We start from the raw sequence: 19,285 nt of genomic DNA, 5'->3' as shown, positions 1-19,285 counted from the left end.
TAAATTTGTAAATTGTATATAAAAACTTGTAGAAGATCTACAAGTTTTTTTCTGAGAAAATTGATGTAATTAAGTTTGTGAAAAACGTAAAAAGATAAACTTTTATTATTAAAAACATAGACCAAAATTTTAACAAAAAAATATTATGCATTGGTAAAAATTAAAAACAGCTGTTTTTAGTACAATAAATTTAGACCTTTGAAAGATTAGGTTGGCAATTCTAACTATATGCATCAAAATTAATTTGTATAATACTCAGTGCTGTCAGAAAATCGTAGTTAAGTGTTAATAATAAAGGTTAGGCGGTTTACACTTGTTTTTCACTTCCTTGTATGAAGTAAAGGAAGTATTGTGATCACAAAAAATTTAGGTTTTCAAATTTCAACGGAAATATCCATTTTGACTCCATTTTGACTAGTTTTGGCATGATGTCTGTATGTATGTATGCATCTCGCATATCTCAAAAATGATTACTTGTAGGAGGTTGAAATTTTGTATTTAGGACTGTTGTAACATCTAGTTATCCACTTTCCCTTTTGGTTGCAATCGACTTGACCAGAAATTTCAAAAAAAGCCCAAAATCCAAAAAATTTAGATTTTGGACTTTTTCTTAACTGTAGTAATAAGCCCTCATTGAGAGTTTTTCAACGATATATCATAAGTGGTACTTATTTTCATTGGTTCCAGAGTTATAGACAGATAAAATTTTAATTAATGAAATATTTTGGTCTTACAAGGGGAAGACACATTGGATTGAATTTGGTTCATTTCCTTTTTTTACTTTATTTTTTTTTAATTTAAATATATTGATAACGTGTGATGGTAAAAAAATTTTACAATAAATAATAATTCAATTATAACAATGAAAAAATCGGAAGTTATTAGTGAAATAAAAATTTATATACTTTTAGAAATGTATATATGTAATTTAATAGGCTTACAAGGAAGTCATGTAGTGTCCACATCAGATTTTTTAACACAGACTTATTTTTGAGAATAAATTTATATAGTATTTTTGTGTTATACTCTAAACATTTTTCCCATTGAATATGAATTTAAAAAGTGAAATTCCATTTTGAAAAAATGCTGTTATGAATTTTGTGTAAACCTTTTGAAATGGAAGTGTTCCAGCTATGATAAAAAAATAATGGGATACAACTTAATGCAATTCCTGGCAGGCCATGGTGGCTACAGAACGTGTTTGTTCAGATTTGAACCTCTATTCCGAGTACACCGAGGAGGAACCCCCCCCCCCCCCCATGTGTACTTTTGTTGTCCACACTTCAGGAGCAAATGTAGGGAAATGCTGGCCGCCCTAGGTGCCAAGGCCATCTTTCGGCTAGAAGAAAAATAATGTTATGATGAAGGGACCCGATGAGTGTAGAACAGTGGAGTTGTGTGTGAAGAAGGTGAATGACAATTTACAGCTTGGGAGGAGTCCTGACAGCGAATGAGGCACCAGAGGGTGCCAAGCCAGACAGGTATGTGGCTGAGCACCTAGAGGGCTCCCCGAGCGTGTGGGAGTCGTCTTGGTGCGATGAGGCCATGAGCACTATTCATAATGATACCTGACAGCATCACTACCTTCCTTTCCAGTAATGCTTTATGAGCAGTTCTGGAAAGGGAGGGGAATGGGTAAGTTGGTTAGGTTTAGTCGGCATACATTCGCCATTAATAACATCTTGCAGAACCTGTTACAAGCTCAACACTACCCCCTTGGGGGAGGGGGGCATACGTAAATGGTATTCCTCCATCTCACCTTTCATTACCTCCAGCTTGCTGAAGTGACAGACTGCAGTTTTATCAATGGGTTAATTATAATTACCACATAATTCAGTTTATACTATATTCAGACGAAGTTACTTACCTTTAATGGCATTAACAACATGGAATTCCCATTGATAGTCTGAAGAAAACCCACATTCTGTAGTCAAATCAAATTTTCAGCAATGATTTTCAGTGAACATTTGATGTGGCATGATCAATTTATAGCCCCTTTCATACTAGAACAACATTGATATGTACTATCAATTTGAAACACCCAACACATTTCACAAGTGAAATTAGACAATTTTTAGATTTAAAATTTACTGCTAAACAGATTGGACATAGAGGGGGGGCCAGTAAATTGGCCTCCAATTTCCAATTTGGATCACCAGACGTTACTTAGATTACTGTTTATGGGAATGGATGAAATCAAGGTATAGAAGCAAAACATAGACCTGTGTGATGAACTGATTGCTTGCATTCTCAGTCCTATTCCTCTCATCAAGAAACACGAATATATCATTAGGTTGGCAACAGAAAATGTAAGGAAACTAGTTGAAAAGCACATCGATGTCAAAAGTCAAATTTTGAAATATTTATTGTAAATTAATATAGTATAAGCCAAATGGAGATTTTTTTTTTCTTTTCAGTAAATTAAAGTATTTTCATTTTCAAAGGTCTAAATTTACTGTACTAAAAATAGGTGTTTTTAATTTTTACAATTTCATAATATTTTTCTGTTTTGTTTTTAATAATAAAAGGTGATAGTTTTTTATTTTTTATAAACTTCATTACATCAGTTTACTCAGAATTAAATTCTGTATAAGATTTGATTTATAATTTATACATTTTTAATCATTTAACCAAGTTGTTCAACTTTAAACTTAAAAAACACATATTTTATCAAAAATTTCTTCTGTTTTATATTGCATTTTATGAAAATTATAGAAGATACAGTTCTGAGACCTGTTTCATTAAATTTTTCAGGTCAAAGAATACAGAGTGTATCACAAAGTTCTCCCAGGACTTTAATATAAAAAGTCCATAAAAACAAGTTCATATAAACAAATGTCCTTAAATGCTTTTCACGTTATAGCTAGTGAAAGATTTCGGTTGGATTTCAGCTACCCCAGTAAATGAGGCCGTACTCCCAAATATGCCAGATATTAATCAAGGAACAAAATTAGTGATTTTTAATGGTATTTGACCTGAAAAAAGCAAATAAAATAGGTCCCAGAACCATATCTGCGGTTGTTTTTGAGAAATCTGGGATGAAAAACAATAAGTGGTGGTAAAATCACCTGTTTTTTATGTTTGAATGTTGTTAAATGAGTAATAAACACAAAACTTGTAGAAAATTTAATTTGAATAAAAGAAAGAAAACTTAAAAAAATATTAATTTTTTATACGTTACTACATTAAATTATTTAATGTGAATAAAAACCAAATTCTTTTTAGGTGATGTAAAAAATTATTAAAAACAGTTTCCTGTTGAAATTTAAAAAAACTGGAATTACAGAACAATTGTAAAATAAATTTAAATAAATAAAAATTACTTGGTTAATAATTTTTTTATCTATGACAGAATGGAATAAATTATTTGAAAAATTATTATTTCTAAGTTAGCAATAAAATAACAGCTGTTCAACAATGGGCAGTACTGTATTAGTGTTTTAATCATTCTGTCAAGTGCATTAATTAAATCAGATTCTGTGATTTTGAGTGGTTCTGTGGTTTTTTGTGATTTAGTTGAACATGTTTGGTTTTCCATTGAAATAATGCTGTTCTAATTTATAACAGACAAATATGCTGATTTAGTATTCATTTTGGATGTGTGCAATTGTAATGCTACAGCTCCTGCAGTAGAATATGAAATACATTTTCCGAAACCGCAGGATTCAAGATCAAAAAACATAAGCGCAACTTTTCATAATGTTTGGGAAACCTGTTCACTACCTTTTATTCTGTTACCACATATATGACTAATTTAATATCGGTGAGCAAACACGATAACAACGATGTGAGCTGGTGCACAGCATATGGATATGCTGATACAAGCATCACCCCCACCGTACAGCAGATGACCACACAGTTCTCCCACCATAGCAGCGCTGCAGCCCCACCACTCTCAGGCTGCAATAAAAGAGTGTGTACGAGAGTGAATTTTCAGCTCATTGTAGACCACCACCTAGAGAAGACCAAGAAGACAAGAAGCTCAATGTCACCTGGTCAGCTCAATGTGGGACTACTGGCAGATGCCAACATCCCCGCCAGAACAGCCGGCCTGGCCGGCTTGCCAAGGGAGCTGCTGGATGTGGATGCTACCTTCTCGCTCCAGCTCCAGCTCGCCAGGCTTCAATCGCCCTGGCTGGCGGACTCAATGGCAGGAGCCAGCCCAGCGTGGGATCACTCCGGGAGAATCGCCTTGGCCATGTTGGCGAAGGATGAGTGACACTGACCCGACACTGCAGGGCTCTGGCGACCACCATTGCTATGGTGTACTGGAGACCCAACTGCCGCTGAGGGAAAGCCCGGTCAGACTTCAATGGACAAGCTGCAACTCCCTGACTTCGCCGGAGACCAGCTTCCAGACCCAACAACTCTTCTCAGAGCTAACGCAAAAAATGGCCCTTTTCAGGGGCACCACAAGATTATGAATTACGATCCATCTAAGCCAATCAACAACAACAGCCCTTCTCAGGGCTAACATAAGGTTAGCAATTATAATGAGCTGTTGAAGCCAATCGAAGAGAAAAACAGCCCTTTTCAGAGCCACCATAAGCTTAGTAAGAGCCATGTGCCGTCGAAGCCATTCAGCGACAATTCATAACAGCTATGAACTGTCCAACATGACACTGTTATTGATAAAATTATTATCGATGCACTCCAAGCATTAGTACACGACATCTTTCTAAGCAGATTAGTTTTGCATATGATGGTTTGGAGGACACTATAAACAAGGTTTATTCTTATAATAAACAACCAGTTCACCATCATCTACATCCAGGAGCCAGTCCATTTCGCATGGAGTTCTCCAGCTGATGAAGTACAAATCAACAATTCTACATGTATGTGTTGTTTACCAATGAGGCAAATTTCATATGAGATGGTGTTAACAACTTGCACAATGAACATGCATGGGCAGATGTAAATTCTCATGAAACAGTAGAAAGCAAAATTTTCATCATTGACAGCATCAGTGTATAATATGAACTTCTTCACAGTCAGCTGTTTGGACCATTCATATTACCTGGCCACTTAAATTCTAAGGTCTATTGCATTGAAACATAAAGTATACTTCCTGCATGTTGGAACGCCTCCCCACTTCTCTTGTACCATTTCCACTCACTTGAATCATTATTTCTCTGAGAAATGGATCAGTGGTGGAGGTCAGACATCCCTGGCCACCAAGATCGCCTAATCTAACACCTTTAGATCTTTCCATCTGGGGATGGATGAAAAATATTGTATTAAAAACAAAAATACATTCTCATGAGGAATTAATTACCCGCATTATTGATGTGGCTGAACAACTTAAGGACAGTCCTGAAGAACTAAAAGGAGCAACAAAAGAATATAAAAGGGCGCTAAGAATTGTGTTGAAAATGGTGGGCTCATTTCTGAACATTTATTACAAACTGGTATGTATTATGCACTTTGGTGTAATGTACGGTTTCCAAATTAAATTTGAATTTTTCTGTTTGTGTTATTCTACTTATCTTTCACCATTTTGTCCCGAATTAAATTCTCTATAAATTTTGTTTTAACATTTTATGTGTTTATTCATTTAACAAAGGGTTTGTATGTAAAATATATATTTTTTTTACCTCAATTTATTGGTTTTTACCCCAGATTTCACAAAGAAATACTGCAGATATGTTTCTGCGTGATATGTTTGTGTCTTTCAGATATGTTTGTGTGTGTGTGTGTGTGTGTGCAACAAGAGAAGTGGGTATTGGAACATGTAAAGATTGGGTGGTTACTTATTCGAGGTGAAAGAGTTTAGTTACATGTAAGTTACTCGTAGAACTTGCAAATGATTTTTCATTCATACAAAAAGTTAGTTCTTTTACCTTTTCTTATGGGTACATGAAATGGATGCTGAAGGTAAATGTGAATGCTCCACGTTTTAACCGTTCAACACATTTAAAGTTTAAACAATTATTTTTTGGTTATTTTCTTATCAGCTGTTCTCTCACAGAATTATTTTCTGTTATGAAGATCTTTTAAATTAAAGTTTCAACAGATACCTCAGAATAGAAAAAATTGATAAATGTGTAAGAGTAATAAAGGTAAAATGATAATGCCTACAACAATATAAAATGAATTATTCCACATTGAATTGGAGTTTTAATTTCAATACTACCATGTTTTGTTTTTTTTCATTATAACATTTGTATGCACTTTCTTAAATAGATTACTGCAATATACTGTGGCTATTTGCATAACATCCCTAAATATAGGTTTATTGAAACATATTTTTTGTGTATATCTTGTAAAAATGATGTTGTTCGTTGACAAACTTCAAAGTAATTAAACTACCTTTAAATTAATTATGCAGTGATTATTATTTCTAGAAATAATGTAATTGGAGAATTAAAAAAACCTAGACTTCGGAAAGATGAAACTAGAACAAAGAATAATGAAGCAAATGATTATGAAATTTATTCTAAAACTCAGAATGTTGTGGATGATATTTCTAAAGGAAATGCAGTTCGGCATCAGATATGTAAGTATAAAGATTTGCTTAAATTGATTGCATGCTGTAATGTTGTAAATAATAATGAATATAAGAAACTATGTTGAGACAGCCTGCCTGATCTATCAATTTACTCTCATTACAACTCATTGCTTGCCTTAAATAAAAAATTAAAACTTAACAATGATTCTTTATTTACAAAAATAACCATACTTTTAACTCAATTGTAATCTAGTTAATCAGATTATATATATATATATATATATATACTTTTTTTTAATCATATAAACCACTTAGTACAGAATATTGAGATAAGACATATCGTACCTAATTTTATCATGATAGTACTTTTGCAGGATCCGCATCCTCAGTCATGATTGAAATAATTTACTTATTGCGTAATAAAAATCAAAAATAAAAATACTGAAAATTGACTATTCGTTTATTATGAGAGTACTGCAATCTGTTGGTTTTTTTATAAGACAGTCTCCCTCAAACACTTTCTGGTGGTTTATCAGATTAAAATTTAGTCTGTATTTATTTATGTAATATTTTTCTAATATATTTAATTTTATGTCATCTTTATTAATTTATAAATTTGTGTCGATATCAGAAATAGAATGTTTATTAGATTGTCTACCGTATTAGATAAGCCTAATTTATTATTTTTGTAATATCTATAATATTCAAGAAATATAGTTTTAAAAATAACCAAGAAAGTCAAAAATTTATCAAAAGTATCATCACTATTTTTACTTTCTTGTACAAAGTAAAGGAAATATTGTAATCGCGCAAAATGTCGGTTTTTAGATTTCAACGGAAATATCCATTTTGACTAGTTTCGGTGTGACATCTGTACGTATGTATGTATCTCGTATAACTCAAAAATGATTAGCCATAGAATTTGAAATTTTGTATTTATGACTGTTGTAACATCTAGTTGTGCACCTCCCCTTTTGATTGCAATCAACTGGGCCAAAAATGTGTATGCAGTCAGACCTCTAAATAATGTGGAGTTTCAATTATGAAACATTTGGATTTTGGACTTTTTCTTAACTAAAGTAATAAGCCCTTTTTGAGACCTTTTCAACTGTGTATGAAGTTATTAGTGAAATAAAATTTTATTTACTTTTCATTTTAATTCAAAAATTTTTACAGTCTGAGGTTAATAATTATTAATCAGTTAATATATTTAAATTAAAAAAAAAAAATGTGTATATGAAGTCTGATTCGAACAGATGTGTGCATGGTTACAAATCTGACACGTTCTCACTTATACCACACTACTTGCTTGAGTGACATGAAACAAAAATTAATATATAAATAATATAAAATGCTGAGGAAATCTTTAGAGCCATTTTTCTTGAATATAATTGAACATTGTGTGTACAAGGAAGTCATGTGATGTCCACATTAGATTTTTAATAAATGTATGTCAACAAAACTATTTGAATTTAAAAACAAATATTTCAAAATGCCTTACCTGTGGGATTTCCATGATTAGCAATTATATCAGAAGTGTATTCACAGGATTTTGAGAGTAAATTAGTACATGGTAACATTCATACACATAAAGTTTTAATGGGTCACTATATGTTGATTATATTTTTATTATTATACTGTAATTAATCTTAAATTTACTAAAATTATTATTCCTTCGTACTGTTAAATTTTATTAAAACAAACCACCTAGTATAGAATATTGAGATAAAACATATCTTATTGTAATTTTGCCATGAAAATTAAGGTAAGATATCTCTTATCTCAGTAATCTGTATTAAATTGTTTATTTTAATAGATATTTTCATTATATACAACCTGATAGTAAACAATGAACATCTAATAATATTAAGCAAATTAAACTCCTGTAATGAAAATTTAAAATTCACATTTGAAGTAGATAATTGAATCTTAAATTATTTAGAAGTCAGTATCAAATTAAACAAGTATAACAAAATTGAAACATTAGTATAATAGAAAACATTTAAAAATATAATAATTCATAAAAAAAATCAAATCACCCTTGGTCTCATAAAATTAACATATGTACAGTGATGCCAGAAAATTTAAGGACAGACCTAAAAACACACAAACTTTTAAAATAAAGTAGTTACAAAGATACAAAATAAGAAAATTATGTAATCTACTTACAGTACATGGTTCAGTAGTTATTGGGGCTTCCCTTAGCCTTATAGCACTTCATCTTCTTTGGCGTGAAGTCGATAAGTTTCAGACCCTCATCCTTGGTAATGTTCTGCCATATCTGTATGAATATAAACAACTTGGTCTTATTTTTAGGCTTTTGATTGGCTAGACATTCATCTGTATATTTTCATATGTTCACATGTTCCGTATATTTTCTATAGGATTTAGGTCAGGACTACTTGCTGGCCATCTCAACCTCAACATTTTGTTTAGAAAACCAGTCCTTGGTTTAATTAGAGGTGTGACATAGGGTGTTGTCTTGCTGGTAGATAGAATTTTCACCAAGCAATTTTTTAACAGACTTCCTCCATTTTTTGACCATATTTTACACTATTCATAGTCCCTTCAACAAAAGAAAGCTCCCATGGACTGAATTATGAAGGGTCTGCGAAGTACATAGAAAGATTTCATACTTACTTCCCTACTTCCCAAAGCCTTGAAGACACAGTAGATGCACAAATATTGAGGTTTTGGTCATCTTCCTTCATAATAGATAATAAATAAGTATCACTTGCATTTCAGTTTTTATGACTCAAAATTAAAAGCTTTCAATCCTGACGAGGTGAAGTTTCTCATGATCTGCCACTTTGCAGAGTTTCAATGATGACTTCCTTAAAACGTCTCACTGTGTTCTCAACACATGTTTTAGATACATTAAGTTTAGATGTTATTGATTTGTACGAATTACTACACTTGTGCATACTGATAATTTCGCACTTAGTATATTCAGACAGAGATGATTGCCCCATTTTTACCGGATTTACTTTCACAAAACATGGTCATGAGAGAGTGCGTGTGCAGACGAATTGTCGCAAACAAGACACAGAAAAAACAGCTATGCAGTCAGATTATTAATGCCACTTGGGAGTTATTATGAAATGAAAATGCCCAATTTGACCACCAAATTTTCCAGAAAAAAAAAATTTGTTTGAGAGGCGATAAATGAGTGGGAATTTTTCATCCCCAGATTGTATTAATATTCTATGATTGTTATATCATAATAAAGCAGCAGTAACAATCTCATAGCTGTAGGACTAGCCATTTTTGAGGGAAAAGCCCTGTTTTAAAAAATAAAAAACATTCTATCTCTAAAAGTATTGGAGCTACAGTAGTGAAATTTTTACTGAAAACCCATTATACCTCGTGTATAATGAGGTATAATGGGTTTTCAGTGTTATCATTATACATAATAACATCATGTAAAACCATTCACTGAAATGCAGTTAATTTAGGGACAAAAACAGATTTTACAAAATCTAGAGCCTGTCCCTAAACTCTCTGGCAATGCTGTTAAAATATGATGAATAGAGGAATCAGATATACTCATTATAACAAAGGAAAGTTAAATAATGAAATAAGCACATGGCAGTTGAAAATAAAGATATGATATTGCTTTAATTAATAACATTTATAAAAAACAAATATCAAAACACAATAATAAAATAACTAACATGTACCTTACAACCTACCTTACAACTAATACATAAGACACAAAAGAGTGAAAAAATGTACATATAAAGTATTTATTCATTAATATCATTAAAAACATTACTAAAACTTACAATAAAGAAATATTTAAACCAGTATATAAACCTAGTATCCCCGTAATAAAATATTTAAAAACCAAAACTAATAATAATAATGACAAAATAAATAATATGTGTGGAATTTATAAAATTAAATGTAAAGATTGTGATGGTATTTATATAGAAAAGCAAATAGATCCTTTAAAACCAGAACTACTTTCTTAAACATTATAGAAATTACAAAAATAATGAATTTGGGTTATCTAGTACGGCAAACCAACAGGTCTATACAGATAATATTTATGACAATAACCAAACCAAATTCCGGGTAGTACTTGTTTATTATAACCTAAAGCTATTAACTCAATTATTTCATAAAACTATCTAAACATTTTTTATCCAAAGTTTACTTGTTATTGGTATGGTTTCTCTGTTTATGATATTTTCAGTGTTTTTAATGAAATATGATTACCACGCATTTAACTTTTGTGGCCTATGGATATTTTTCAATAATTTTACAGTTGCTGAATTGAAACTTGACCAGTTTCTAAAATATGTACTGCTATTACTGACTTATCCATGTATGTGTTCTTTATGTATCCTTTGTGTTCGTTTATTCTAGTTGTTAACGTTTTGAATGTAATGTAATTAAAATAAAATAAAAGTAATATGTATTAAGTGGTGGGGAGACTCTCCCTCTCATTGTGCCAGTCGACTAGCGACAGCGGCTCCGCACAGATGTATGTAAACATGTGTTAAACTTTATGTTATGTTAAACTGTTAAACTTATACTTTATACTATGTCAAGCTCAAATAAACTGGATCTTATTCCATATTTGCCTGTTTTACTAACACTAGTGTTTAATTTTCTTTTAATTTGTATTACATATTCCATGTGGGCCGTTCTGTACACACCATTTCATAAATATCTGACATATCTTCTTTCTCTATTGTATCTTTTGCATTTCTGAGGAGCATCTTTATTGTTTTATTCGTTTTAATTGTTACTTTAAAATTATGTTATTTAAGAATACTTTTGATTGTATTGCTGAAGGGTGGATGATGTGTTACTTTAATCCATTTCTTTCCCTGTTGGTTGTAGTGTGTTACTCTTTTTTAATTGTTTTTTTTTTTTTTAATTTTATATTTATGTTAAGAATTGTGTTAGGATTACATCCAGTGACCATTGTCACATATTTCATGTGCTCAAGTTATAAGCATCCTTTTCAAGCAGGACCATTACTTTGAATGCAGCATTTTTGTGTTGTGCAATATGAAACGAGTCACCAGTGATATATCTTTCTACATCGGTTTTCTTTATGTAAATGTTGTATTTAAATGTTCCATTACCTCTGATTATTAATAAATCCAAAAACATTCCATTGTTTTGTATTTCATATGTAAACTTTATTTTAGGACATAAATGATTGATTTTTTTGTATGAAGATTTCCAGGTTATTATACCATGCATCAGATAGTGTCAGATTGTCATGTATGTATCTTTTTCAAAAACATGGGAAATATTGAAATTTATTTTTAGCAGTATCCTCAGTGTAATTCACGAATAAATTAGCCAAACATCCCGATAATGGATTTCCCATAATGGTTTCATCTGTTTGTTTGTAATACTCATTACCAAATTGGAATTCATTCTTTTTTATCCATAACTCAGTATGTAGTTTGTACTCATTAATGTTTTCATCCTTTGAGTTGAATGATGTATTTCTTAGTAGGTAAGCTTGGATATAATGCAGTAACATCAAATGAACCCACCGGGTTGGTCTAGTGGTGAACGCGTCTTCCCTAAATCAGCTGATTTGGAAATCGAGAGTTCCAGCGTTCAAGTCCTAGTGAAGTCAGTTATTTTTACATGGATTTGAATACTAGATCGTGGATACCGGTATTCTTTGGTGGTTGAGTTTCAATTAACCACACATCTCAGGAATGGTCAAACTGAGAATGTACAAGACTACACTTCATTTACACTCATACCATCCTCATTCATCCTCTGAAGTATTATCTAAATGTTAGTTTCCGGAGGCTAAACAGGAAAAAGAAAAAAGTAACATCAAATGAAATTAATATTTCACCTATTTCTATTTTTTCATTATTTGGTTCCTTTATTGAAAATTATTTGTTACATTGAATGTATCCTGCTGCAGTAGTTTTTTAAATTCATTCAGTAACCATTTAGATATTGCGTCTGTTGGTGCATTTATACTCAATATGATGGGCCTCATTGGTGTTCCTGGTTTGTGAATTTTTGGTAAACAGTATAGTCAAGGGGTTTGAAAGTTTTAGATTGTTTTTGCTGTTCATTTATTATAGTATTGCATTTTGAAAGTGTATTATTTACTTCTCTGGTAAAAGTCTGTAATGTAGATTTGTTGAGCTTTTCATAAGGTTCGCTTTCAATCATCTCCTTTACTTTTTTACTATATTCTCCTTTGTCTAAAATTACTATTGTATTACTTTTATCTGTTTTAGTGAATAAACACCCTTATTTCTTAAATTATCAAGTGTTCATTAATGGAAATTTTTAAATGTGTTCTTGTAGTAACTTGTAGATATGATTTGATTATTTGTTTCCTGTAGTGTATTTTTAATCTTTGCTCTAATTTCAGGTACTATCAGGACTTTAGTTTGATTATAGACATAAATATTATCTGTATAGATCTTTTTGAATATAGTTGTTTACTTTTTGTATTATCTAGATTTAAACAAATGTAATCACCTCACGGCCTGTTTTAACAACTTTCACCAATTTATATACAAACCTCCCACCAACACTTACCTAACTTCCAGCAACTTTTCTTCAACCTTGCCCTGAGTAACATGTTGATCTTCAAAGAAGCCACATGTTCTCCTTTCCTTATTTCAAAAATATTGATAGTTTATTAATGTTAAAAATTTTTTTATTTTATTTTTTTTATGTTATAGTACTGAAGATGATTACATCAGAATCAAAATAACTACATACTGTTTTTATAAGTTTATGTAGTGTTTTAAGAAAGAAGCTGTAATAAAAAAGGGAGACAGACAAGGATGTTTCCTATCCTTGATACTTTTGAATCTTTACATGGAACTAGCAGTTAATGATGTTAAAGAACAGTTTAGATCCTGAATAGCAGTGCAAGGTTAAAAGATAAAGATGCTACATTTGCTGATGATATTAAATCTAGCTGAGAGTAAAAAAGATTTAGAAGAAACAATGAGTGGTGCGGATGAAGACCAAATGGCATGGCAAGAACTACCATATGGAAATAAACAAGAACAAAATAAAGTAATGAAATGAGGTGGTAATAAGGTAGATGGACCACTGAATATAAAAATAAGACAAGAAAAGACTATGTAGGTAGAAGAATTTTGTTATTTGGGAAGTAGAATTACTAAAGATGCTAAAGATGAACGAAGCAGGAGTGATATAAAATGCTGAATAGCACAGGTGAAATGAGCTTGCAGTCAGAAATATAGTTTGCTTACATCAAAAATGTATTTAAACATCAGGAAAGCATTTTTGAAAGTATATGTTTAGAGCACAGCTTTTTATGTAAGTGAAACTTGGATGATCAGAGTACCTGAGAAGAAAAGATTAGAAGCATTTGAAGTGTGGTGCTTGAGAAGAATGTTAAAAATCAGATCAGTGGATAAAGTGACAAATGAAGAGGTGTTAACAACAACTTGATGAAAAGAAAAGACTTTGGGAAAATATAGCTAAAATAAAAAATCTTATGCCACATCTTAAGGCATCTTGGAATAGTTGCTTTGATATTGGAGGAACAGGTAGATGGGAAAAATTGTGTAGGTAGGCAACATTTGGAATATGTAAAACAAATTGCTAGGGTTGTAGGATGTAGAGGATATACCAAAATGAAATGACTGGTGGCACTAGTTAAGGAATCTTGGAGAGCTGCATTAAACCAATCAAGTAACTGAAGACAAAAAAATGTTTTTATGTAAAATAAAGAGTTAATTTTGAAAATTTATATAAAAATCAACATTCTGTCTATGATATTAACACAAATTTAGAAATATTATAAATTAATAAAGATGGTAAAATTAAATACATTAGAAAACTAAATACAAACAAAATTTCTATTAATAAACCATCAGACAGTGTTTGACAGGAACAGTTTTATAAAAATTGCAACAGGTAGCATTTAAATTAACAGGCAGTTTTCATTATTTTAATTTTAGAGATTATTCTGCAATAACGGAATTATTTCAATCGTAACTGAGGATGTGGGATCTCACAAGAGTACTTTCATGAAAATTTAATGTAAAATACATCTTATCTCAGTACTAGGTGGTTTATTTAATAGAATTTAAATATAATTTAACACTACAGAGGAATAATATGAATCTCATAGCTATTAATTTCAGTAAAATATTTATGTACATGGAGCACTTGTTAGTTGGTTGAATTTTTATTCTTCCCGATAACTACCAGTTATCAAATTATAAGCATTTTTATAATATTAAATATAATTCCAAAAAAAATGAATTTTTCTGTAATATTTAGTAGAGAAGTATTTTAGTATGTAATATTAATTGAATGTTTCAGCACAAAAATCAATTTCCATGTATCTAAAAACAATTTATTAACGTAACTACCAGATCTATGGAGCTCAGTCTTTTTGTAATACAGTTTTAATAACAAAATTTACTTAGATAAATTTTAAGTTATTTCTGTTCAGTTTTTCATCTAATTTGAAGAAATAATGATTAATCATATTCTGTGTGACTATTTATTTATAAATAACCTTTCAAAATATCAGCAAGTCAAAAAACAAAATTCATATTGCAATCGCTGAGTTGAACTGTCACAGCACGCAAGTGAGTTTCTGCTGGATCTTTTGCCATGTAGGAATCCTGGGTAATTAACGTGCAGATTCCAGTGCTAGAGATACATGTAGCAAAGTATCTTTCACCACACATGTTACTGCTACCAGTTTTATTAATTCTGTTAAATGCACTCTTCGAGGAAGGTCACAGAGTGACTGGACTGCTGCAGTAGATAATAAACTCCGATACATCAAGGATATTGCACTGCCATGGAGCTCCTCAATCTGGAATAACCATTGGGAGGAGGTTTCTATTATTTAACACATTGAAGCCTAGCCATTGTAACCATGTTCAGGCCTGGAGATTTTAGGTAGTTTTTAAAATTTGTTTTAAAATAAACATGGATATAATTACATTATATACCATTTTAAAGACCAAATCATGCAGTTTATTTTAGTGTATAAATGAAAAAAATTAGACTACTCACCATTTGTGTTATGATTCATTGAATATGTTTAAAAAGTGAAAAAATAAAATTGTGACAGTGTTAAGTTCACTGTACTGCATGCTTTTTCACTAAGTTTACAAGATTGAAAACTAAAATAAAGTTACTATCCTATCTCTAAATTATTACAAATTAAAAACCTATAGTATTCACTTAATTATAACAATAAACATGTACAAAAAGCAAATTTGAAATCAGTCTATATATATTTGGCTTTGGTATGGTATAGTTTGAAACAGTCTGGAAGACAGTGCTGTACCACAGCTGGAACACCACCAACCAGTTTCTTGTCTTCCTGCTTTTCCAGTATATTCTTTACTCTCTTCCAAACATATTTTACAAACCCATGTTGGCTAAGCTTTTTTTTCTGTTGGAGGAATTTTGTCTGGAAAGTGATGTCCAGTGAATCTGTCTGAAGCAACTTACATAGAAATTATTTCTTAAGCAAGAGATCCACCTTTATTGTCCAATTCTACTAGAATGACTCAATTAACTTTTCTAAATGTATTTTTTTTTTCTCGAGTTTGGAGGTTGGATAAAGGAGAAATGAATTTGAACAGCCATCATAAAAAAAATGAAAGAATCTTCCACCATTTCATTTGTTTCCTCTTGAAAGGATAATAGGCAATGATTTGGTCATTTCTATCAACACCAGTTTTATTTTTATTGTAGTCAACGATGACATCAGGTTTGGATGTTGTAATCATCGAAAAAAACATTCATATAATAAAGACAGTAATAGTAACAGTTGTCAGTAATAAAAGCAAAAGAAAATAAATAAAACATGCATAATCACAAATAATAGTTAATTACAAGCTTCTTTGTTATTAAAAACCAAGATTTATCAGTCTTGTAACTTTACCAGAAAACACAATAAACACACACTAAGTAAATAACATCAATATAAAGAAAAAACTTTACACCTCAAGAATGAAACTCAACTGTAAACAATACTCACAACCTCAGTGTGTAAATAGTTTATTTTTCTTCTATAATTTCAGAAATCTGCACCAGAGCACAGTAATATCAGGTTAACGTGAACTAAACTATTATTCAGTGTCTTCAATGGTTTACAAAACCCCAAGCATGAAAATAAGCTGTAGAAGCTTTTATATAGAATTAAATTTGATGGCCTGAAAGTTTTCGAGCATCTATTAGCGTATTTCAGTCAGCCTGAAAGTTTTTGGGCTTCGGCTTCAATGTGTTAATAATAATTTCTATTATTTGCCATTTTTGAGTAGGGCATACTACTGTTACACATGAACACCTAATAAATCGGACTCATGCACCCGTTTTGAGTTCGCTGCGATAACCAACTAATGATATACCACATCCTTGTGGACTGTGTGTGTTATGGGACATTGCATCAGAAATTTAAATTAGGAACTATCATCTGAGATATTCTCAGAAACAATATGCAGATAATATGAATATCTTGTTTCTTAAAGCCGGACATCTATATTAGATTATTTAATATTCATTGTAATATGTTTTTTTTTTGTATTTTATGTTGTACTTTTCTTTATACTATTTCCTGTATAATTGTGCATTTTGTTTTTTTAATTTTATTTTTTTATTTTTCTGTTATTTAGTTTATATATCATTATACTAGTGCAGGTTGATATAGAATTAGTTTATATATTGTAGAATCATTGTTTCCAGGTGCTAATAACGAACATTTGTTGGTGCCAAAAAAAAAAAATGCAGTTAAAAAGTTAGAGTTATTTTGATAATTTTAATTTGAGTTGATTTTTTTTTTCAGTGATATGGGAAAGTCTTCTGGAATGTAGAATAAAACTACAAAAAGCTCTCATTGCTTCAAACAAGTTACCGCAATTTGACAATTTTTCTTCAATCAAATCAAGCTTCTCGGAAAATGATCATAAAAAAGTTTCAGCTACGTGCAAAAATATTACAGCTTTATTGCAGTTACTTCTTCCTCTTCAGGTAATTTAAGGTGCAAAATTGTTATTATTCTTTTGTAATATTCCTGAACTAGAAAACATCACCCATAACTTACTATCACAGCCTTTTTAACCTATTTTAATACAGGGTCATTCACGGGAACCAGATATTTTTGAAGTGGATTGTACTTGGGTGGGAGGGGCATGTGGCTGGAGTCTGACGTTTCCTTTGTTCATACCATTTACATTTTAGTCATTGAGATGGAGCCGTGGATGCTAGACCAACGCCTGTACGCGTATGACAGTTTTGTGCTGTTCAGCGAGATTTCCGCCGTCATTAATATCCATCGTAATGCAAGTGCCCCTTCTCGTAACACAATATTGCGATGGGTAAACAACCTTCGAACAAGTGGTTCAATATTGAAGAAAAAACCACCGGGTTCCTGACGAACTGCTAGCACTCCAGAGAACATCGAACAAGTAAGGGAAGCCATTGTCAGAAGCCCACGCCGCTCTATTCAGATGCATTCAGCATCACTTCAAATGAGCACAAGTACGGTAAGACGAATTCTGCATACAGACCTGCATTTCCATCCTAAGATAGCCGTCATGCAGCAGTTAAACGAGCAAGATTTCACACAGTGATTACAATTTTGTCGACAAATGCTTACCATTTTTTAAGAAAATGAAAATTTGTTATTGTTAATGAGTGACAAAGCCCATTTTCATCTGAATGACTTCGTCAACAAACAGAATTGCCGGTATTGGGCAGAAAGAAACCCACATCAGCTTCACAAGAAACCACTTCATAGCCCAAAGGTGACTGTCTGGTGTGCAATAGGAAAGGTCGGTGTTATTGGACCATATTTTTTTTTAAGAAAATGACGCTGCCATAACTGTAACAGCTGATCATTACATTGCGATGTTGAATAAGTTTTTCATCCCTGAGTTATGAAACCGGGGAGTCGATTTTCAAAATGTGTTATTCCAGCAGGATGGAGCTACAGCGCACACAGCGGCCCTCGCTGTGTGCGCTGTAGCTCATCATTGCCCTAATGATGGCTGTTCTCTGTAACTTGTTTCTGGGACGGATCTTTTCCAGATTCGGCGACATTCCTTGGCCCCCTCGGTCCCCCGAGTTGTGATTTTTTTCTGTGGGGGTTTCTGAAATCGCGTGTGTACGGCAATAAACCGCGTACATTGAAGGACCTAAAGATCGCAATTCCTCATCACGTCACCCAGGTTGATGTAGATATGCTGCAAAGAATTGAGGCCAGTTACCGTGAAAGGCTACAACAATGTATAGCCCAAAATGGACATCACTTGCCGGACATAATTTTTCGTTCATGAGTAAGTAAAAAATGCTTGGATTTAACAAGTGTTTCAGTACCAATAAAATATTTTTAAAGTAAATATTCAATTTTTTATGATTATTTTAAAAACATCTGGTTCCCATGAATGAACCCTATATATATATAAAGTGAAACTTTACTACCAAAACACAGTAACAAATAATAACCTTTAAACCAACACCAATAGTCGATTTTCACAGGATCCCACATCATCATTTTGTAATCAATTCTATAATTATATCAATCAATTTTTATTAAAAAACCTTGTAAAAGTTGATTATCACCATCTATAACACTAAAATTTGTTATGACAATTACCATTATTTGAATTTGTTTCTGGAGTTGTTCGCCATAACAAATTTTACTGAAATAAATAGTGATAATGTAGGCATTTCTAAATTTAAGGTTTTTAATAACGATTGATTGATGTAATTGTAAAACTTTACAACTGATAATACAGGATCCTGTGAAAATTGATTATTGGTGTTAGTGTTTAAAGTTACTTATTTGTTACAGTCTTTTGGTGGTTAACTTCCTGTTAA

At 31.6% G+C, this 19,285-nt stretch overlaps 1 protein-coding gene across 1 annotated transcript in view; it reads left to right on the top strand.

The window, feature by feature from the left end:
* The window catches only part of Aatf (Apoptosis antagonizing transcription factor), a 97,862-nt gene that overhangs the window by 21,184 nt on the left and 57,393 nt on the right, over positions 1-19,285 (top strand). Inside the window, exons 3-4 of the mRNA XM_075379633.1 lie at positions 6,345-6,496; positions 17,250-17,434. Coding sequence (XP_075235748.1) covers positions 6,345-6,496; positions 17,250-17,434 — 337 coding nt within the window. The remainder of the gene's footprint in view (positions 1-6,344; positions 6,497-17,249; positions 17,435-19,285) is intronic.

Source organism: Lycorma delicatula, chromosome 1 (assembly GCF_047948215.1).
Source record: "Lycorma delicatula isolate Av1 chromosome 1, ASM4794821v1, whole genome shotgun sequence".
NCBI lineage: Eukaryota > Metazoa > Arthropoda > Insecta > Hemiptera > Fulgoridae > Lycorma > Lycorma delicatula.
This window is presented reverse-complemented; position numbering and strand designations above follow the sequence as displayed.